Raw genomic sequence first — 21488 nt, forward strand, 5'->3', positions numbered from 1 at the left:
GTCATGGTCAGTGATAAGCGTTGTTGTGTGTGAACACAGAGTCATGTGCTTCCCCAGAATGACTGTGGAGGCAAATATAGCTTCCCCGAGGTGACACGCGGTGGAGCGTCACGATGGCCTAGTGTGTCTGTCATGTAGTAAACAGAGAGGTGCAGTCCGGCACAGGATGTGATTAAGTCAGGCACAGCTTAAGTCGCAGGGCTATTTGGAGACTTCACCTTTAATTGAGTTTGCATTCGGAGCATCCCTTTCGCAGTAAACAATAATAAAGTCTTGGGAGTCTCACACACACACACACACACACACACACATATAAACACACGAGTATACAAGAGGATAAATTATGACGCCGTCAGGAATAATCCCCCACTGTAAACCGAGAGGCAGAGAGGCCCGGACACATTAGGCTACAGAGGCACAATCAAATTGTCTTGCACAGATAGTAACAGTACACACAGCGCATACATCACTGTATGGATTATAAGCGAAAGGATGATATTTTAACATTCATCGATCATTTAAGTAATTTTAACACACACACAAAAAATAAAGGTAAAGAAAGAAAGATGTTGAGAAGCCAAAACAAAACCATCAGAAAGGGATCATGTAGTTGCTCTGGCCTGGGTACGGGTAGATCCGACGGACCGGTTTGGTGCAGCGAGCTCTGTCCGCGCTGGCTCGGTGCACACACTCGTCACTGTCGGTCCTGCAGGCGCCGCAGTGGCAGCTGAGGGCCACCGGGTAGGTGAAGACGGGGTCAGAGTCGAGGGGGCAGCCGGGCAGCACGGCCGTGCGGTACTCCACCTGGTCGTAGGTGCAGCCTCTCTGGACGAGCAAGCGCGGGCCGAGTATTCCCTTCAAGTTGCTGTCCTGCTCGCCACACACACAAACACAGGAGGGGTTTCTTTTTCTACCTTGAGCTCGTTATTTAGCGAGCTAAAGGTCAAGCTAAACGGTGAACCTTTTAAATATATGTGCTTTCATGTTGTCGGTGTCTGTAAGGTTGCAACAAGTTCAGAGTTGTCAAGGACGACGGGTGGGATATTGCTTTTTGAAAAATGAAAAAGAAAAAAATGATCACTCGTCTCTTATAGTTGTAACTTGAAATCTAAATTTAGAATAGTCATTTACAACATTTTAAATTCCACATTATTGAAGATTCATATTTTCCATTCCCTTGCACTCAGTTTTTACTAGAGCGTGACCGAAATGGATTTTTGGGAGGCGATGCCGATATCGATAATTGGGAGTACAAGATTCCCGATATATATATATGTTTAAGAAATAAAAATCTGTCAATGATTTCTAAAAGGTCGCTATCAAACCCTCATGACAAAGACATGTCGCTTGATATTTTTAGATTCACCATGAACTTTATCATAAATAACTATAAATTGAAAATACAAACTCAACCAAATATGTAAAACATAAAAAAACCAACTGTTTATTTACATAAAATGTAAACACATATGCACATTGTAAGGCTCAAATCAGTTGGCCGATAATATCGGTCGGGCTCTTAAAAATATCGTCCGATAGTGATATGTCCGTGAAAGGCTAATATCGGCCGATATTATCGGCCAACCGCTATATCTGTTGGTTTCTATTTCCTACACATAATTGCATAAAAGATTACAAGTTAAACGTTGATCCACACCTTCCAGATGAGTATAAAACAATTGTTTTTTAAATAAATTTTCTGAACCATTCTCTTTGTACATACCCTTGAGTAGCAAAACCCCATGCAGATGGTCGTGTTGATCGCCACACAATAGTCACACTGCGGCTTCTCCACGTACAGGGTGAAGTCTGTGGGCAGACACATTGGAACAGTCGGGCTGAACAGCAGTAAAAGGAGCCAGCAGGTGAACACTGCAGTCTCCATAGTTGGTGGGTTTTTTCTCCCCCCTCCCCAATCAATTTGTGACCTGCATGGGAAAGAAAGACAAAGAGAGGAATTGACAACCAGATAACAGAGATGATACAAATGTGCAGTATCTTATAAACGGTGTTTCTTGTTTCCCCGCTCTGTAAATGGCAGTCACCTGAATGATGGTGAGTCCGCAGGCCTGACGATGGAAGCTGTGAGTACGAACATCCCTGCTGAACAGTATTTATGGGAAATTGATACGAGCCAAGCTCGCGCGTTATCGTCGATATCTGTGACGAAAAGGAAGAGGTCAAATCTTTTTCGTCCATTATGGGAATGACATGAATTAATGATTTCGCCCGTGGACGAAGTTCATGCAGTAACCAAGAAGAATGACGCAATGGTGACGGCGTCCGTACCTGACGCAGCGTCCACTAGATGTCACAAAATGCCCCAAAGCTTTGCTTCTCCTTGAGAAGAATGTATATTTTATGAGGAAGCAGTCAAAGTTTAACCTGAGCTTTAACTTCCCTTTCCAAGACAAACCTAATCTGTCTCTAATTTGACTAAAAATTAACCGGAGCTTCTTTGAACACAAAACAACAACAAGTAAACGTAGAAATGCATTAAAAGCACAGGTAGCATGCAGTCAACAAGTCAACAATCAAATTGTTGCAGCTCAAACTTGCACTGAACACGTGAATAAAACATTCAGAGACGGTCTTTTAACCATCAAATCTTTTCTCCTGGTGAGTCAGAAATCAAAACTACGGCAAACATCAGCGTTCATGTGCAGATACCAGATTTTTTCGGATACAGACCACAAACTACTGACTTGACTTCAAAGGTAAAAACACACTTTCCATCCAGACTGCAGGGACTCAATGTGTGTTTAATAGGTAACTGTTGTGTGTTTTTTTATCTGATTTTATCTATAGTTTCTAGGATTCCTTCAGACAAACACACACACCCAAATGACAAAAACACAGATGAGAGACCGACCACCGCCTTTATTTTTATTTCAGTGCCACGGTCCACAACTGCCCATCATTGAATTCAAGTCCTGATCTAATAAACGTTATCTTTTTACGAAGCACATGGCTGGCATTGCGTTATCATTGTCCGGTGTATCAGTGACTCGGAGTAACGTCCACGATATTATTACTATATAATGAAAGCACGAGGAGCGCAGGGTTAGTTCAGTGGCCGTCTGCTCGATCTCTCTTTCTCTGTTTCTTCTGCTCACCTTTACAAACATTAACAGCGCAAAGCCATTTAGCATTAACTGTCCAGGAATTTACTGGAACTGATAAGTGTCAGCGGGAGCAACGTGAGGGAAAGTGGCCACGGAGCCCTCATAAATTCTGTGTTCATTAGTTTATTAACATCGCAAGCTGTCACGCTTAATAATCCGTCACGCTGACATACCTGAGCTGCAGCTGTTAACTCGTGGGACATCTTGTGAAACATGCAATTGTGTCTGAAATGCTTCCCTGTGAATCACAGGAGTGATAATCGTAGATAAGAATTTCTTCAGCAATGCAATGAAAAAGAAGATAACAGTAGGAGAAGTGACCGGACCCTTATCATTTAACCTGCCCCCTGAGATTCTTTTTATTACCCAGAACTACTGGGTAACCTTTATATATAAGGACACGTCCTGGATGTATCACTTCCAGCCAAAAGGAGAGGAGACAACAAAAGAAGTCTCCGGTTTGCCATTAGAACAACACGAGCGGCGACACATCGCAGGACCCTGCGGGAGACGTCTTTGCCGCGCGTCCTTGATGGATTATTAACTAAAAGTGAGGAAATCTTTACAGGCTGTCCAACACTTCAGAGTGGACCCGACCTCAAGCAGCTGCAGTATCTGAGCGTTACACCTTCAGTAGCAGAAGTGACTCTATTTACAAACTCGGGGGGAAAAAGCAGGGGAACCACAGGGGACGAGGACAATGACACCATTGGATTTTTCTATTTCCACCCTGGGGGTTTGAAGAGACATTTTTAATTTGAATGCAGATGATTTGATTGTTTCTGACGGTTGACAAATTTGAATCTAAGCCCTGCAAGCGTGCAAGGAAAGCTCCTTCTGCTGCGCTAACCATGGTTGGTACCGGCGGTCCGGTGGCCACCTTCTCCGTGTGGGACTATGTGGTGTTCGCTGTGACCATTTTGGGGGCAGCCGGTGTAGGCCTCTTCCAGGCCATCCGAGGCCGCAAGGAGACCAGCAGCGACGAGTTCCTGCTGGGTGGGCGGCAGATGACGGCCGTGCCGGTCGCCATGTCGCTCACCGCCAGCTTCATGTCCGGAATCACGGTCATCGGCACGCCCGCCGAGGCCTTCCGGTACGGGACGGCCTTCTGGCTCTTCGGCTTCGCCTACGCCATCATGTCCGTTGTCACTGCTGAGATCTTTGTGCCGCTCTTCTACCGACTGGGGATCACCAGCGCCTATGAGGTGAGATGTCACACAAACACTCTCCTCAATCATCTTAATGGTACAAAGGCTGTCCTCCAAAAACTGTAAGAAATAAAGAAACAAACACCTGTTTATTATTTTGTGATTATGGATGTGTAAATGACGCGAGTCTCTGTGTACAATCCAATCCATCATTTTAATGATGCTTGACCCTCTGATTTCCCCCCCGTTCTTTCAAGTACCTGGAGATGCGCTTCAGTCGTCCCGTTCGGCTCATCGGGACGTCAATGTACATCGCACAGACGGTAACTGAAACGCAAACAAAACCTACAAAACATAGCAGAAATAGAGATGAGTCAAATGGTTAAATGTAACATGTTAAACAGCACCTGGCCTTTTTTTTTTTCCCGTTTGACTTTATGGAAAATGTATTCTTGAATATGAATCGCAGGCTCGTTGTGCTTCTCTCTCTCTAATCAACTAATGGTGGTACATCTGTTTCCAGGCCCTGTACACCGGTCTGGTCATCTACGCTCCAGCTCTCGCGCTTAATCAAAGTAAGTAAGGCGAAGCAGACAGAAGCTCACAAAACAAAGGTTTTATTAACCTTTACTGAACTGTAACCCAGTGATACAGAGTCCTGTCTAATCTCCCTACAGTTATCTATGTTTTTCTGGACAAAAGAGTTTTCACACTATTAAAATGATTCTTAAGGAAGCTGTTTTTAAATGGGCTCAAATCAGGGTCACTAAAAATTGTAATGCTGTCATGTTAACAATGAATCCCAAAGTTTGTAACTTTCATAAACCTGTAAAATGAATGAAATTCAAGTTTGTACATGCGTAGAAAAGATTTGTAATTGAACAGAAAAAATAACAAAAAAAATTCTGACTATATTTATGCAAAATTATTACTCAGAGATGCGGCAGGACTCCGGACACGAGGTTTAGATTTCTTTGTGTAACTTGAGTTCCTCACACATTCATTGTACAGGTTTGAAAAAGGTATATTTATACATACATCAGATGTATTAGTACATAATTGAAATATATATATATAATAAGCTTTTATTTCCGTAATAGTCACTGGACTTGATCTGTGGGGAGTGTTGGTGGCTACTGGAGCGGTTTGCATCGTCTACTGCACTTTGGTTCGTACTGTGTATGTGTATTATGTATTGTATTGAATGATGATCTGTGTGTACTTCTCAGCATACAACAACTGTATGATGTACAGTACATAAACATGGACTCAAATCTTCTAGTCCAAGTATGTTTCCGTCTCCAAAAACATCCTGGTTCACTTTGGTTTTTACCACCAATTTTAAACTTTGTCATCATCATCCACCTCCTTTGGTTGGTTAAATATTTTCTATTTTCAGGGCGGCCTGAAAGCAGTAATCTGGACAGACGTGATTCAGATGGTGATCATGCTGTCAGGGTTTGTGGCCGTCATAGCCAGAGGAGCCGTACTGCAGGGAGGCCTGACCAAGATCTGGGAAGATGCTGGCGAAGGAGGCCGACTTAAGGCGTTTGAGTGAGTAAGCGAGTGAGTTTTAATCTTAATTACAACGCCGGACGGGTGGGGCTTACTGAGTCAGATCAATGATGAACCAGGAAACAAACTACATCACCCTTCCTATAATCTTCTGTAACTCGTGGAGCTACAAAACAAAATATAAAAGATTGAAAGGCCTCTTATTGCCTCCAATCCCATATTCTTGTTTTATGCGCTGTTGATCTTTTATTACAGTTTTGACCCGGATCCCCTGAAGCGACACACCTTCTGGACCATCGTAGTCGGCGGTAGCGTGATGTGGATCTCCATCTACTCAATCAACCAGTCCCAGGTGCAGCGCTACATCTCCTGCAAAAGCCTGGGACACGCCAAGATGTGAGCATTCCAGCAGAGCGGTCCCACAGTGTACTAAGACTCTGAGCGAAGGGGATTGTGCACTGACACGTCCTTCTTCTTTTCACCTCTCAGGTCTTTGTATGTGAACATGGTCGGTTTGTGGGTGACCGTGAGTCTGGCCATGTTTTCTGGCCTCACCATGTACTCCATTTACAAGAATTGTGACCCGCTTACAAACGGTGATATAAGCACCAGTGACCAGGTAACCGCTGCTATAATCACATGACTGTCACGCTTGTTTGGGATCGACAAGAAGTTACAAATTACAGTAAAAAGTTGTGTTTGTAAATCAGCTGCTGCCCTACCTGGTGATGGATATTCTGGCGGCTTACCCTGGAATCCCGGGCCTGTTTGTGGCTGCTGCCTACAGCGGGACCCTTAGGTGAGACCTGAAAAAAAAGGAAGGAAAAAAGTATCATTTTAAATCAGGAAATGCTGTGTTGATAAGGAAATACTGTAGTTGCCATGCTACGGGGGCTGGGCGATAAAATGATAAAGATAATTATCTATCGCGCAAATAACTTCTCCTCGGGACATTGTTTAAGAGACGGGTCTGAGGAATTCCTTAGTGTGGAGATATTTTGGCTATTTAAAGTCCCACAATGAGCACTGCAAACTTTGTATGATTGCCATTGACATAACATAAAGTCTATATAATAAGATGAAAAAAATCACACTTTCTTGTGGGACATTTCAAGTGCTCTTGGGGGCCCCCTGGTGGACATGGGGGTTCGGCTAAGCCTCGGCCGGCCCTGCACACAAAAAGCAAGAAGCCACAATGTGCACATGCCACCTGACACTAATCCTATTTAATTCATCAGCCCGTTTCTGTTTCTAATTTTTTTCTTCCAGCACCGTGTCGTCGAGCATTAACGCCCTGGTTGCCGTCACAGTGGAGGACTTTATTCTCCCCGTTTGCAAAAACCTCACTGAGAAACAAGTGACCTGGATGAACATGGGTCTGAGTGAGTTGTGTAAAAAAAAAAAAAAAAAATTGTTGTGGCAACAGAAGAAGGATCATGTGTGATCGAAATTGTGATAGAGAGGTTAACAGGAAAAAATGGTTCAGAAAAATACTTTTCTATAAAAAAAATTTTTTTTTTAATATTCAAGGACATTTTGGAAATCAAAAAGAAAAAAACCAAAGAAGTATCAAGGGCTTTTGTAAATTAAGATTCATAAATGGGTAAGGATTAAATGTCTGCAGAATGTTTTGTTCTGTGTTTAAAAAATAAAAGTCTGCTTCCTTTTTTCTTTTTTTTACAACACAAGAAAATTCAGACCTCAGATACATTTATCACAAGTCTGATGAGAAAATGTCAATATCTTTGACCCAGATGCAACTTTTTTTATGGTAAAACTCATATGTAAATGGACATGCCTCGGACATTAGAATCTGTACTTTGTTGTGATTAGATCTTTGGTTTATTTTAATAATGTTAATCTTTTATATTTCCCCAGGTGTATTCTTTGGTGCCGTGTGCATTGGGATGGCAGGAGTTGCCTCGGTGATGGGAAGTATTCTGCAGGTAAAACCCGGCTGCAGAGCATTTACTGCTCTACGGCGCCACCACAGGCTGAATACGAGGAACTACTAGCCTCCTGACAGTTTTCTATTTCTTAGGCAGCTCTGTCCATATTTGGCATGATCAGCGGGCCTCTTCTGGGTCTTTACTTGCTGGGCATTCTGTTCCGAACATCGAATTCAGTAGTAAGTATTTTTCCGGAACCAGTTAGGAGAACAGCTGCTCCCCCTCACAACACAAAGGAAACTTGATGAGAACAAGAACGTGACACCGTCATGAAACATTCGACCGCGCTCATGTTTGCTCTGCAGGGAGGACTACTGGGAATGATCGCCGGTCTAGTGTTGACTCTGTGGGTGGGGATTGGAGGCCAGATTTACCCGCCGACAGACGAGAAGACAAATCCTCTCCCCGTCAGTACCGCCGGCTGCAACAGCACCGCGAGCCACAACTACACGACGGCGGCTCCCTGGACCAGTTCGGTCACTCTGACCTCGCAGCACGAGTGAGTCACGTCCCGTCAAACAAAAAAAAAGGTCCATCGGATGATACGGAAGCACCTCGTGATATGATCACAGTTTTTACATGTTGACAAAAGGCTTTAAATGTATTTCAAGATAAAATCTGAAATGCATTTGGCATGTGCAGTTAGAGAATTCAAATCACGACGAGAAAATGCAAAACACAGATTGTTGATGTATACCTAAACGTTTATACCTGAGCTTGAATAGCTGATTGATCAGTCAATTGACAGAAAACTAATCAGCAACTGTTAAAATACTTAGGTCATTTAATATCAATACTCAAAGGTGAGGATTTAAAGCTGTTTTTCAGTTTAATATCCCAGTAAACTGAATTTCTTCGGGTTTTCTACTGTTGGCTCGGCAAAGCACAGACTATGAAGACGTCGCCTTAGAATATTTTAATGACGCTTTTATGGACCAAATGATTTAAAAGGTAAATAAATAGTTGTTCCTAGGTGCAGCACAATAAGATACTATACAGCAGGACCATCATTTAGTGTTGTACAGGAGGTTCCTAAACGGAGTCTACACAGTCAAAGACAAATCTCTTCCAATAGGCTATAGTACATCACAACCAGCCAGATTTCTTAAATCACCTTCTATTCCTCGAGTGTAATGCCGTCTCATGAAGGCCGCGTGTGGCTGTAAGTGATGCGGGTGTAACTGTTTAATGTGATGTAATATTGTGTCATTTTGGTGGCGGAAATGATGTAAAAGTCAAATATTGAGTGTTATCATCACCAATCAGTTCATGTTAAAGAAATAGTTTGACCACGACTACTAAAAACGATTTCCTCCTCGTGTCAGCATCCGACCGGCTCTGGCGGACTCCTGGTACTCTCTGTCCTACCTCTACTTCAGCCTGTTGGGCACAGTGACCACCGTCGTGTGCGGCCTGCTGGTGAGCATGATCACAGGTGAGACATCCTCCTCTAACCTCCGAAGTGCAGCTGCTGTTCTGTAAGTATTTCATTTTAAACATGTAATGACTAACAGTTGTGGGCATATGAATCTCTTCTCTTAGGTGGATGCAAACAAGAGAAGCTGGACTCCAAACTGTTTGTGAGGAAGAGTGACCTGATCTGCTTCAGCTACTTTAACAAAACAAAGGTGAGATGTTCCTTTCGTCAGGGAAACAAATAATACTCACTTTCACCAGAGATTTTGCTAATGTTATTGATATGCTACTTAATGTTCTTAACCCTCTACAGGTATTCGATTTCAAAGAACACGCTACGACGGAGATTCCCATAAGAGCGAACGAGTCACCATTCAAAGACTTTGACGTGAAGAAGAAAGACGTTGAGAAAGCCACCAAACTGTAACGCTGCTCTGTCAACACACTGTTCCTCGTGGAGACGTTTTCATTTTATTTTTTTGCTGATGTGCTGCATTTGATTTGAAAAGAAGAAAATAAATCAACTCTGTTTACTGTATGAATGTGCGTATTTTTTTTTTAACACGCGCTAAAAATACATAATCAATTTGATTTTGTATTGAGGGAGGAGCTTGGCAACGAGTGAAGAAAGTCATTTTAAATTTAGAAACGTGCCATTTTATGTCGTTAACCATCTGAGGTGCTAAAAAACCCAAGAGACAGTAGAGAACTGCTCTGCACTGTTCCATCTTCTACAACAGAAACCTTTAGAGCTGCAACAGTTAAGCGATTACTAAATTAATCGCCAACTACTATGATAATCGATTAATTGCTTCAAATAGTCTTCATGGGAAAAAAAAATAGAGTCAAAATTCTCTGATTTCAGCTTCTTAAATAGGAATATTCTCTGGTTTCTTTGCTCCTTTATAACAGTAAAATAAACATCTTTGGTGTGTGGACAAAACAAAACACCATCTTGGAGTTTTGGCAAACAAGATCGACATTTTTCCCCATTTGATGGAGCAAAAACTAATCATTAAGCGAGAAAATAAGATTATGAAAATAATCGTTAGTTGCAGCCTAGAATCCTTTAATTAAACTTAGACATGTCATGTGTTTCATGTGTGATCTTGAGTAGAACAGGGGGAAGGGGGAATTTACAGTAGCACAGGGTCACCACACAGATTCTGCCCCCACTTCCTTATCAGCAGCGATGTGGTAAAATTGTCTTTTATGGCCCTTTCTCCAGTGGTTCTCCCTGATAGCGGCTGATAGCTTTGTGTTCGACCTGAACAATGTCCAAGTTCATTAACGCTGACTCAGGGGAAAAAAAGAGGAATATTATTGATACTCATTTGTTTTTTTGCCTGGTTATTTCCCTAGAATTCCTTTTCTGACTCAAATGAATTATCTGTACAAATTACTCAAACATTTTACTTGTTAATAAATATTTTATAACTGTGTTGACTTTACAACCAAGTGTAAAAATATTAATGTGGTTGCTGTTTCACTACAGGCTATAAAATGTGTGTGAATAGAGCAAGAGGGAGAGACAGAGACATATTGAGCTTTGATCCAGGTAATAAACTTGTCCTTTGTCTCCTTGGCAACATGCAATAAAGGAAGTTTACAAAGCGCCGACCTGCCCACTCTCACCTGCCAGCAAATTAACTCTGCAGCTGTTTATAGGAAGTGGAGAGTCGACCGTGAAATGGAGGCAGACTCACTGCTGCAGGGAGGTGAACTAAGTTACTCTTTTCGGTTATAACAACAAAACAAGGTGAGCACGACTTTTTAGATTGGTCTACAGTGATGAATTACATGAAAGTCATTCACTTTTAATTTATAGTTTGTACTTAGTAGAAATGTTTCCACCGAAGAAAGACCAGTGTGGGTCGGCTGTTATGTGGTTGTCTCAGTTTAGTGTGTTCACTTCCTGCTGCAAATATGTTGGTGTAATGTTTAGGGTGTTGTTTTCACTGTGTCACGTTATCAGGGACTTACATGAAGAGCAAATATAGACTTTGCTATAAGTGTTGTTGTGATCAGAGCTACATTCACAGCATCTATCTTTATTACTTTATCCTTAGCCTTCGTTTTCAGAGCACGTTTTGTTTCCCAGGACTCGGTGACATGGATACCCTCTCTGCTGCGCTGGCTCGTTACCTCCTGGCCATTTCTTTGGCTTTGGCACAAACAGAAACAAGGGATTCTACCATCACGCCCACGTCACCTCCCGGCTTAAACTTCACACAGACAACTGCATTGTTAAGGTTGTCCGACGCCACTGTGGGTGCAAGTGTTACTCCAAATGTGAATGAGAACACAACTCCGTTCCCCAGCACAACCTGGGACCGCGAAACGATCGACGACTCCACCGTTCACCCCACCGCTTCTCAATCGACAACCGTGTTGACTCCTCTAACAGAGAGTAGCTCACCGACGACCGCCACGCCGGGTGCTCACACCCCAATATTTACTGAGCTGACGATTCCAGTGAGTCAGACCACAGCAGGTTACACAATTACACCTGATACTACACTCGTAACAACTGCAAATTCGTCTCACACCGCCAATACAACTTCAGCCCTGGTGGACAGAACCACACACGGTACGTATAGAGGCGCCATGTCCTGATTTACAGAGTTTTACTACAGCTGTTTTCAGACGTGAGAAATGTGGGGGAAATGAGGTTTGGACGTTTTGGAGGAGATTGTCCGAGTCAAGACGACTTCACAACAACAGGAAACTTTCCAGCACATTCAGGCGAGGGGTGGCGTCTGGGTAGAGCGCACACTCAATCACCTTGAAGCTTCCTGCTGTATTGGACTCACTCAGGAAAATGTTCGGACTTCACTGAACATTTGAAAGCAGCTCATTAATTTCGTTGCTCATTTCATGTTTTTATTTTACTGTGCTTCTAGGTTTTGGACTCAACATTTCAGAACAGAATATAACCATCGTCTTCAGTGTTGCACTGGGAGTGTTTGCTGTGGCACTGGTTATAGTCATGTCTCACAGATGCAAACAGAAAGTCCAATACTTGCATCAGCCTTTCACCAACTCCGATGACCCGGGTAAGGAGCTCCCTATTCATCACACGATTAATACGAGCCATCTAACGTATCACTCGCAGTTTGAAAATTCCAATTAAATTTTCTACAGATGCTTTCGTAGCAGATGATGATACACTCATTATTTCTGGAGGACTTTATGACGGACATCCCATCTACGATAATGTGCCCACAGTCTCAGACGACCAATCTCAATTTCGCCTCCAGTTCCTTCACTGAGGAGAGACCGTTCACCACAGACTGATGCGACACCTTTGATACACGACAGACATGAACAAAACCAAGATTAGTACAATTTCAAGAATAGAATTGCACATTCAAATGTATCCTCTTCGTGAGTGGCAGAGAGGAAATTTAAACGTTGAGAACATTCAAACGAGAGCAAAACTGATTGATTGGAACAGATTTTTTACTAATATCACTGTCAGTACAAGGACAGATAAATATAAAAAAAAAGTTATACACAACGGCTACACCTTTTCCCTCACCAACAATATGAACTTATGCAAAACAAACAAGGTTACATGTGAACATCAGTAACATAACAAGTAACATCAGTATGAACACTAAACAATACTATTTAACTGATCCATTGTAACAATCTCTATGCATGTTAATAAGTTTACTTGACTGTTATTTATATTATTATTTCTTTTTATTTGATCCAATATGAACAGTGCTATTAAAGCATATTAATAAAGCGTCAGTATGAACTCCTAAACCTGTGTAATATTGTTGTTATTAATGTTTATCTGACCTGTAACTTGTGTACTTATGCAAAGATCTTCTCGTTGGTCTTCTTCTTTTTCTTGTCACAGCCGGTCATCGCAGTCCAACCAGCATCTCTCATCCTTTTCATTGCAGCTAACTTCAAGTAGTTCCCTGGTGACTTATGAGTAGCAGGGCTCTGGATCGGAAAAAAAAGAAGAAGAAAAAAAAAAAAGAAACGTCATCTTTGGTCGTGCATAAATTGCATAAAGATAATTTTAAAGTAGCACCAAACTAACGTGGCCGTGTGTTACCTTTTTGTAGGGGTTGAGTTTGCAGTGTGGCGCAGAAGTGCTGGGCACAGAGCCATTTGCAAAGCTCTGTCGTAGAGACAAACAGATCAGCTCCTCTGGTGACCTCACACAAATAATCAAATATAATCTACTACATCCCACTACTCACCAGGAGATCGGTTTGATCGGAGCTGTCAGACTTGGAGTCAAGCTCGATGGTGCTCTTCTTCCAGCATGCTGCCTTTTCACCAGAAGGTGGCGTTCTAATTCTGTAGGACTGTGAGGGAATTCACAGAGTAAATGTCAGCAAAGGTCACCGAAATTTTTATTCATTTTGGAAGATGTCAGGATAATACAGTATATTACTTTGATCTTTGATGCTCCGCCAACCTTGAAGGTCATACTTCTGGGGGATTTCAGGTCTTCCCTGCGAACGTCCTATGACGCAAAGTCAAATGTCAGTTGGAATTATCATGAATGCTAAAGTAAACAGAGAAAAGATTAAACCAAACATCGCAGTCGTCTCTATCGTCATATAACAAGTTAACAGTTGCTTCATAAAACACATTGAACTGACGTCTACCTTGGTCTTTGGTGTTGTTCCATATGATGCTCTGATAGATTCAGTGTCAGATTCCTTGAACACAGAAAAATAAAATGTAATGTTGGTCTGAATATTATTAACAGTAGAGGTAATACACAGTATTTGACTTTTACTGTAACTTTACCATTTTAGCATAAAGAGTTTGATTTCTACACATTGTGTGGTAAATATGCAGTTACTGCCCTCTACTGGTTGAATCACAGCTATTGCAATTGCATTTTGCTATTGGCTGATCTGGAGGAAGGTGACATCTGGAGGCAGCTTATGCCACCAACCACCACCTCCTTGCATAACAACCAACGTCTCAAAGTCTAAGATCAACAGTGCGGACTGTGGGAGGGGAGTATGGTGATTCAAAATGATCCATGTATAGATTAAAAATTGGGCTAATAAATGAAGAACATAACAGCTTCCTTTGTGATTTGGAGTATCTTGAGGCACACATTTTGCATTTGGCACGGGGACACACAAAGGAGTTGGTAGGCGTGCCTTTGCGTAGAGGCTCTGGGGTGAAATTACATTTTCCTTTCCTGAACCTACCGATCAAAACCTCAGAAATAGCTATTGGAGAATACAAAATTAGTTTTGACAGCTCTGATGAGTTATTTTCCAACTTCACCTCCACAATTAAGAATGCACCTGAAATGAGACCCGAATATGCTCCAACCAAGTAAAACGTTTTAGAAAGATTAAGCTCACAGTGTTCTTCACAACCGCGGCACTTCTCTCATCTCTGCTGCAGGGGGGAGTCTTCCAGGTCTTGGAGAAGTTGAACACATGTCTCTTTGACGCAGTCTCTTTTGGAGTCTCTGAGCATCTTCCTTGTTTACGGTTTGGAGCAGGTGACTAGAAGTTCAAACAGAACTAGCTCGGTTAAGTGATGACAAACAACGTCATCAGTGGAAGCATATCTGCATGCACAGACTTCGTACCTGCTTGTTCCTTTTGACTGACAGCGGAGTGATTTTCATTGATGACATTTCTATCTTCAAATCCTTTAGTTCCCTCTGTAGGTTTTCCTTAAAGCGACAAAAATTATTTCTCAAAAAAAAAAAAAAAAAAAAGAACCGTCAAATTCTAAATTGAATCGATTCAAACCAGAACATACCTTTTTTGTTGTTTCCGTCTTCAGCTGTTTCTTCAGCTGATCAGTTTCAGTCTTATGCTTCGAGAGAGCCAACTCCTAATTTTAAGAAAGTAATTTTGGAAAATATTAGAATACAACTCATTCATAATCTAACCGTGTTTCAATTGTGAAAAATGTCCATTTTAATTTTTAACCTCATACCAGGAATTTCCTTTGGGCGACAGCCTCCGTCTCTTTCTTCTTGTTCTCCTCGAGCTCTGCATCCTTTTCTTCAACCATCCGGTCGTACTGACTCTGGTGATGACAAGTTAGTTCCAATGCAATCCAATGTGTTTGTCACCGACAGCCACAAAACATTCTTTATGCGGGGCCTTACCTTATGTTTCTCCATCAGTGTGACCATGTCCGCTATCTTGTGTTGACATTTGAGTTCTGCATCTTCCTTGTTCTTGACGGCCTCGGCTGCTGTTAATCTGAGTTTCTGCAACTGTAGGACAAGACGCCCTTATTCTTATTCTTTTATTCCGAGGAGCTAAAAAAATGTGGCAAATAACTCCACATTATTCAAGTTACCTCATTTTCAAGTTCAGCTGCAAAGGTCGATTTATAGTCAAGATCCTTGAGCAATTTCTGATTGTCCTCGTTCAGTCTTTTGAGGATCTGAGACTCTTCCTGAAGACTGTTGATCTAAAGACAAGAAGCAAACATCTACACTATGGTCTCATTATACTGATTACAGTTTAAAATCTTTTATATGAATATTACAAAGTGGAAGATAAAAAAAACGTCGGCATACCACATTTTCGAGCTGACCAGTTTTCTCAATCTCCTTCGCTACTTGATTCTTGAGTATTTTATTCTGAAATGTAGAGAAATGTAGAGAACTGTTTAAGAAAAAAAATATGAAAGACATGTGAAGTATTGTATATCTACAGTTTCAGAGTCATCACCAACCTCTTTCTGGTATTCGACCTGGGCTTTAAGTTTGATCTCAAATTTTTTTCTGAGATTAAAAAGCTGAAAACGAAAACATTTCTTTTCAGTTCCAGAAAATGTTCAACATCAACAAAAGCATTTTACATTTTCCTTTTTTCAAATTACTTTTGTTTCCACAGTTTTCATCTGTTTTTCTTTTTCTGTGATTTTCTCCTGCAGATCTTCACACTGTTCATAAAAAGCAATGACTGTTGTTTACTACTTACAGAACAACAGGCAACTTATGAAACATTGTGTCTACTGATAAAGTTTGATTGGCATTCTTACATTTTCTTCAGTTTTCTTCTGCAAGGTCTCAGTTTCTTCGCATTTCCTTTGGACTTTGGTTTGAACGGAGTTTACTTCCTCTCTATTTAATGAAAGAATACAAATGTAAATGTCCAAAACGACATAATGTAAAGAAAGAAAAGAAAAGGTCTCTAACCTGAAAACTCACCGTAAACATAGGTTCTCTTCTTCGAGCCTTTGAATTTCTCTTGTGAGCTTCGCAGCCTTCTCCTCACTCACCTGATCGGTCGAATGTGTTGAGAATTTGTCTTTCATAAGTACAGTAATTATCAAATAAATGAAACAAACTGACATCAAATGCAAAGAGCTTCTGTACATGTGAACCATGTCTCATGAAAATCACATTTGAATGGATAATTAAGACCTTTATATTTGCCTCAGTAGCTTTCACATTAGAGGATCCTCTCTCAAACTGCTGCTGAAGGGCCATCTTCTCAGACCGAAGCTCATTACAGTTGGATAATAGCTCTTCATACTTTACTCTTTTAAAATTACATAAATTAAACATTAGCCATTACGATTTGTACATTTTGATATAATATTCTATAAGCCAATGTTATGAACTCACTTATGCATCGCGATGTCTTTCCTCAGTTGCTCCATCTGTTCCTCATTTTTCTTCATTTCAGTAAACAACCGTCCCTCCAGCTCCTGGACTTTGATCTGCTGGTGTGAACAACACACAATATCAGGTAATATTCTTTTCATCATGAAACTAATCTACCAAAGGTGGAGTGGAGCAAGAAAATGGAAATATTAAAACCTCAGTCACAGTGGACTTCCTCTTCAAATCCTCTTGTGCTTTTTCAGCAGCTTCAAAAGCCGTCTTCAGTAGATCATTTTCAGCGAAGGCCACCTCTGCTTCATTCTGCATCGAGGAAATTACATGTTTATATCAAATAAACATCTTTTGATCCTGAGATGAAAGATGTGTTTGTATCACCTTAAATAGCTGGGCTTCTTCCGTTTTCCTTGAGAGCTCGGCAGAGAGTTGGTCCACTTTGACTTCAGTGAGGTCAAACTTTCTCTTCATGGACTCGATGGATTTCGATTTTATGGCCTAAGAGCAATAACAACGTAGGATATCGTCTTTTCTGCAGTGTTTAGATCACAACGAGTGCAAATACAGCAAAGACAGATTTCCTCAAAAAACACTTTACCAGTTCATTTTCAAGGATTTCGATCTGCCCATCTTTCTTTGCACTCTGCTCAGTGGTCTCGCCTGTTGAGTGTACCATTTTATTTCAGCTTGGCAGAACATCAAATAAAAATATCTACATATTTCAGAGTGGTGCTTACATAAAAGGGCGCTCTTCCTTTCAAGTTCATGCTTGTTTTCCACGAGTTGGTCCTTGAGTTCTCGAGCCCTTGACAATGAGTCAGAACAAAAGGATATTTACATGAGTAAAAACTGTTTTTCGTCTGAGTGACTGTGAATTTTCAGAAGCTGTGAATACCTTTGTATCTCTAAGGCCAATGAGTTCTGTAGCTCTTTAATGGTAGTCTGAATCTGCTCCAGCTTCTCTGCTTGTTGAATTTTAACTCTGCCGAGCTCCTGCAAGCTTGAGTCCTTGCTTTGGATGATCTGTGCAAACTCGTCTTTGCTGTGTTCCAGGGCTGCAGCAATGGCTTCGTGGTTTTTCTTCGAGAGAGAGAGCAATAAACTATCAAACAAAGACGACGGAACACGGCAGTTTCACTGAAAATGACAAAAACCTTGACATGCTCACCTGAGTTTCTGTACATTGCTGCTCAGCAGTGTGCAGTTTTTGAAGAAGAGATTCCCGTTCAGTTATTGAGGTTTTGAGAAGTTCATGCTGTTGATCTGTAAGGTCAGTAAATACCATGAAACATGGGATTAAACACTAACCTGTGAAACCAGTTTGAGGGTCACACTGTGGCTTGATTTAATCATACTGCTTACCAGAGAATTATTCGAATGTCATTGTGACTTAGTTTTTATTCAATTAAACCTTAATGGTCACTGAACATCTGCGTATTTTTCATCACAATAGTTTATGGCTTCTCTCTTTTTTTAAAGGGAATGTTTATGCAAACATTGTTGACAAAATGTCTTCTGTGAAATTCAGAATCTAAACATATGTAAGCAACTTATCTTGAATTGTAACCATGATCGTACCTGTTGCCTCTTGGAGTTTGTTGCAGTTCTTCTGGGTTTCATGGAGGTCAAGCAGGATTTTTTGTAGGTTATCTTCCTTATTCTGAAGTTTTGTTTGAAGCCCTGCAAGCTGTCAATGTAAAGCACAGTCCTTAAGTTTAAAGGTTTGTGGTTACATGTTACCAGTTCTAAAACAAACAGATCTTTATTCAAACAAACCTCTTCCTCCTTCAGGTTATATTCATGACAATATTTATCTTTCAGTTCATCAAATTGCAGAAATCCCTCTTTCACTGGACACAAAGAATGATTCATTATTACTTGATTAAATACATTCCTGAAGTATTAAAATGTTTTTAAAAATTTGGAGTTACTGTGGTGAAAAACATACCTTTCAGCATTTCTTGTTGATCAGCTTCTACCCTAATACGAAGGCTTTCGAAAGCTCCAATCAGCTTCTAAAGAAAAAAACAACAACATTACTTGTAGACTGACCACCAAACCTTGTGTCCCACCGTTTTACTAGCTCCATCCCAACAAATAATTATGAATACGAAAGATTAAATCATGACAAATGTTGAGGTGTTTTACCTGAACACTCTCACTGTTTTCCATAAAGAGCTGATGAGTGTCCTCTCTTTCAGATTCGACTTCAAAATGTAAAATGTAGTTATGTGTCAATATTCTCTGCACCTTAACAATATGTCTGACAGGTCCTGTGTATGGGCAGAACAATGTTAAAGCTCTTTTATTTACTCACAGAGATGCCTTTTCTCAGCTGACCGCTGCAAAGTGTCCTTGAGTATGTTGCACAAGTTCCTGGTTGCATTGTTTCTGCATTTAAAATAAAAACAAAGCACTGATAGTCACATTTATCTTGCTTTTAAAGAGCACGACTAGTGTGTCTCAGAGCATTTCTAACACAAAATCCATTACTTGTTCCTCAAATCCTCATTTTCACTGATCCGCTCCTCCAGCTTTATGCTGAGACTTTCATTTCCAAACTGAAAAAAATAGAACATACACAATAGATAACAACATACATATAAAAGGGTGTTAAAGTATGCTGTAAAGTACTAAAAGAAAGACAGGCGCACAACACCTGTAATTCCTGAATGGCTTTTCGCTGAGTTTCTATTGTTCTTTTGTTTTCTTGGAGTCTTCTTTCCTTCTGCACAGTCTCAGAGTCCACTTTGACCTTCCAACACTTAATCTTCTCAACTTCATCCAGCAGCTTGGTATAGAGCTGCCCAGGATTGCAATTATTCTGACAAACAGTCACAATGATGTGATTCAAACTGAGGCACTATATAGAATGAACCTGTGTTAAAAGGCCAAGTAAACTCTATGCATATTTCACATTTTTGCTCGAGGAAAAAATTACCTCTTCTTTCTCCATTGGTGGCACAACTTTCATCTTGGGTAAGTCTTAAGAGGAGCGACAACAATGCATTCTTGATAACATGTACAATCATTTTTTTTGTGTTCTTCTTGTTGAAATTATGTAGCCAGTGTTGTGTAATATAAAATACCTTGTCTTGTTGGTTTAGTAAGTGGAACCATACTTGTGTTGGGGAAAGGCCCTTTGTCAAAACACATACTGTAACCCTGGGAGAATCAACAATTATCATAATTTGCATTAATGATTACTGCTTCATAGCACACCTCACCGCTGACTCCATACATTAATGCTTTCAGCTTGCAACAAGGAAAACAATGGTTTAAAAACTTTTTTGACTGACAAGAAGTTGGCCGATTATTTTTGCTGAACGTTTGTGTCACACCTGAGCCGGCCTCAATGTGTTTTTTGCCTCCACTTGATTCACTGATACAACCATAGAACAGTTGGCTCATTCAACTCACATGCTGCAGTGTGTCCATGATATCGGCACACTTCCCAACGGCTTCCTGAGGTCGGACAGCAGACACCTGTCCGGCGTTCACCCTGGGCGGCACCAGCAGCTTGAAGTTAAAACCCCGGTCTCTCTCCATCCTGAAAAACGACCACATTGTCAAATGAAGCGGTGGAAAATAGAGCACAAGCAGAAGTATGCAAAAAAAACTCAACATACAAGAAAAAGAAGTATCTGTACTCCTACTTATTTAAAGTACACAAGTACAGTATAAACCGTAAATTGTACTCACTACCTAAGGTAATAGTCGTAAGATGGTGGTTGAGAGGAAAAGTACTGCTACACAAATGTATTTTTTAGGGCTTTCTTCTAGTCATTTAATATCTTTAGACAACGAACAACTATTTCAGTGAAGCTGGCAGATAACTTCAGAGTGGATCTGTCGCAGTACTCACATTGTGACGAGGGGCCTCAACTAGATGCCACAAGCTTAAAAGGACTGTGAGCTAACTGTGATTTATAAGCTAATAATATGATTTAATATCAAATCTTCATTTGTAAAGTACATCTGTCAAATGAATGTGGCGCAGTGAAAATGTGTACTAGTATTACACAATACGTGACAGGTCAAGTACCTGAAAACTGTACTTGTGAGTAAGTAGTTTACTGAGCTCTGACGTTAATGTTATTAATGGCTGACTTGGACTTTATGACAATGGAAAATACATTTTTTCATCTCATTTTAAAAGAGGACATATGACATTGCCCTCGCACGATTTCGTCTCACCAGTTGACTCGACGTTAATATTCAATTCGCTAATGCTAACTCAGTTAACCGTTGTAGCATGTGTAGCTAGCTAGCAAGTTCACCATATTGTATTATAGACATTTCTGACAAAAGTGACAAAATGGTAGGGAGAAAAAACAACAACCATCACAACACTTCAGTTGTCTCGACGTCATTTTGTCAAACGACCGCCGAGTCTTTCCCACCTGTCGACGGTGATGTCGAACATCGAATGAGTTGCGCAACCGGTGGTCACGTCACCTGGGGTTTAATGTGACGTGGTGACGTCATCGGCCGCCCGTGCGTACGTGAAATTCAAATCTAACGGTCGCCAGCGGCGAGCCTGTATCCATTATCGGACATCGCCAACAATAACCCAGTTTACAACTCTTTTATGTTCGGTCTGAGAGATGAATTCTTATGCATTATTCCCATAAATATGCACACGGCTGTCTAAGTGACAAAACACTGATGATATGGTTCCACGCACTACTTTACATACAATGGCGACAATAGAGAGACGAAGGTCGAGTGGGTGACCGCACCT

The 21488-nt window shown here is 41.0% G+C and overlaps 4 protein-coding genes across 10 annotated transcripts; 2 read left to right on the forward strand and 2 right to left on the reverse strand.

Moving 5' to 3' along the window:
* Positions 1–202: 202 nt before the first annotated feature.
* Positions 203–3396, reverse strand: tshba (thyroid stimulating hormone subunit beta a). Of its 3 annotated transcripts, none has more exons than XM_035631773.2 (4): positions 3299–3396; positions 2046–2160; positions 1724–1928; positions 203–870 (listed from the first exon to the last, which is right to left on the reverse strand). In XM_035631773.2, the coding sequence occupies exons 2-4, from the start codon at positions 2096–2098 to the stop codon at positions 592–594; spliced, it is 537 nt and encodes a 178-aa protein (XP_035487666.1). In that variant the 5' UTR covers positions 2099–2160; positions 3299–3396; the 3' UTR covers positions 203–591. The 3 variants fall into 3 exon arrangements, with proteins under 3 accessions (XP_035487666.1, XP_035487667.1, XP_035487665.1); XM_035631774.2 differs by having other exon boundaries at positions 1724–1809; positions 3299–3340; XM_035631772.2 differs by lacking the exon at positions 3299–3396 and having other exon boundaries at positions 2046–2239.
* Positions 3397–3976: 580 nt separating this feature from the next.
* Positions 3977–9691, forward strand: slc5a8l (solute carrier family 5 member 8, like). Its single transcript, XM_035631771.2, has 15 exons — positions 3977–4330; positions 4531–4596; positions 4797–4848; positions 5374–5441; positions 5673–5827; positions 6044–6184; positions 6278–6407; positions 6499–6587; positions 7058–7170; positions 7667–7734; positions 7830–7916; positions 8043–8236; positions 9063–9172; positions 9280–9365; positions 9467–9691. The coding sequence occupies exons 1-15, from the start codon at positions 3977–3979 to the stop codon at positions 9578–9580; spliced, it is 1827 nt and encodes a 608-aa protein (XP_035487664.1). The 3' UTR covers positions 9581–9691.
* A 330-nt stretch (positions 9692–10021) lies between these two features.
* On the forward strand, positions 10022–12927 carry si:ch211-105j21.9 (sialomucin core protein 24-like). 2 transcript variants are annotated; one of them, XM_047332780.1, is made up of 4 exons: positions 10022–10912; positions 11255–11743; positions 12057–12209; positions 12298–12927. In XM_047332780.1, the coding sequence occupies exons 2-4, from the start codon at positions 11266–11268 to the stop codon at positions 12423–12425; spliced, it is 759 nt and encodes a 252-aa protein (XP_047188736.1). In that variant the 5' UTR covers positions 10022–10912; positions 11255–11265; the 3' UTR covers positions 12426–12927. The 2 variants fall into 2 exon arrangements, with proteins under 2 accessions (XP_047188736.1, XP_047188737.1); XM_047332781.1 differs by having other exon boundaries at positions 10777–10912; positions 11223–11743.
* On the reverse strand, positions 12598–21294 carry sycp1 (synaptonemal complex protein 1). 4 transcript variants are annotated; one of them, XM_035631766.2, is made up of 35 exons: positions 21148–21294; positions 20165–20294; positions 19834–19909; positions 19686–19729; positions 19404–19547; positions 19238–19305; positions 19062–19135; positions 18893–18951; positions 18693–18759; positions 18521–18594; positions 18323–18431; positions 17913–18007; positions 17640–17824; positions 17482–17549; positions 17343–17404; positions 17126–17242; positions 16946–17050; positions 16751–16848; positions 16547–16664; positions 16331–16401; positions 16162–16243; positions 16000–16062; positions 15853–15915; positions 15695–15757; positions 15472–15585; positions 15275–15385; positions 15100–15192; positions 14920–14994; positions 14744–14830; positions 14511–14657; positions 13791–13844; positions 13574–13645; positions 13377–13484; positions 13229–13294; positions 12598–13113 (listed from the first exon to the last, which is right to left on the reverse strand). In XM_035631766.2, exons 1-35 carry the CDS (start codon positions 21168–21170, stop codon positions 12979–12981), a joined length of 3120 nt encoding a protein of 1039 aa, XP_035487659.1. In that variant the 5' UTR covers positions 21171–21294; the 3' UTR covers positions 12598–12978. The 4 variants fall into 4 exon arrangements, with proteins under 4 accessions (XP_035487659.1, XP_035487657.1, XP_035487658.1 ...); XM_035631764.2 differs by having other exon boundaries at positions 16751–16845; positions 19404–19568; XM_035631765.2 differs by having other exon boundaries at positions 16559–16664; positions 19404–19568.
* Positions 21295–21488: the final 194 nt, after the last annotated feature.

This window comes from Scophthalmus maximus, chromosome 6 (genome assembly GCF_022379125.1).
Source record: "Scophthalmus maximus strain ysfricsl-2021 chromosome 6, ASM2237912v1, whole genome shotgun sequence".
In the NCBI taxonomy this organism is placed as follows: Eukaryota; Metazoa; Chordata; class Actinopteri; order Pleuronectiformes; family Scophthalmidae; genus Scophthalmus; species Scophthalmus maximus.

Excerpts from the sequence above, each read along its gene's own strand:
- sycp1 (XM_035631762.2), bottom strand. The coding sequence starts at position 21,170 with ATGTTCGACATCACCGTCGACAG. Across the intron at positions 15,586-15,694 it reads CTGGTCAGCTCGAAAATGTG|ATCAACAGTCTTCAGGAAGA; the intron begins GTATGCCGACGT and ends TCTTGTCTTTAG. Across the intron at positions 14,995-15,099 it reads TCGCCCAAAGGAAATTCCTG|GAGTTGGCTCTCTCGAAGCA; the intron begins GTATGAGGTTAA and ends TCTTAAAATTAG.
- tshba (XM_035631773.2), bottom strand. The coding sequence starts at position 2,098 with ATGTTCGTACTCACAGCTTCCATCGTCAGGCCTGCGGACTCACCATCA. Across the intron at positions 1,929-2,045 it reads GCGGACTCACCATCATTCAG|GTCACAAATTGATTGGGGAG; the intron begins GTGACTGCCATT and ends TTTCCCATGCAG. Across the intron at positions 871-1,723 it reads TGGGGTTTTGCTACTCAAGG|GACAGCAACTTGAAGGGAAT; the intron begins GTATGTACAAAG and ends TGTGGCGAGCAG.
- si:ch211-105j21.9 (XM_047332780.1), top strand. The coding sequence starts at position 11,266 with ATGGATACCCTCTCTGCTGCGCTGGCTCGTTACCTCCTGGCCATTTCT. Across the intron at positions 11,744-12,056 it reads GGTGGACAGAACCACACACG|GTTTTGGACTCAACATTTCA; the intron begins GTACGTATAGAG and ends CTGTGCTTCTAG. Across the intron at positions 12,210-12,297 it reads CACCAACTCCGATGACCCGG|ATGCTTTCGTAGCAGATGAT; the intron begins GTAAGGAGCTCC and ends AATTTTCTACAG.
- slc5a8l (XM_035631771.2), top strand. The coding sequence starts at position 3,977 with ATGGTTGGTACCGGCGGTCCGGTGGCCACCTTCTCCGTGTGGGACTAT. Across the intron at positions 5,828-6,043 it reads GGCCGACTTAAGGCGTTTGA|TTTTGACCCGGATCCCCTGA; the intron begins GTGAGTAAGCGA and ends CTTTTATTACAG. Across the intron at positions 7,171-7,666 it reads CTGGATGAACATGGGTCTGA|GTGTATTCTTTGGTGCCGTG; the intron begins GTGAGTTGTGTA and ends ATATTTCCCCAG.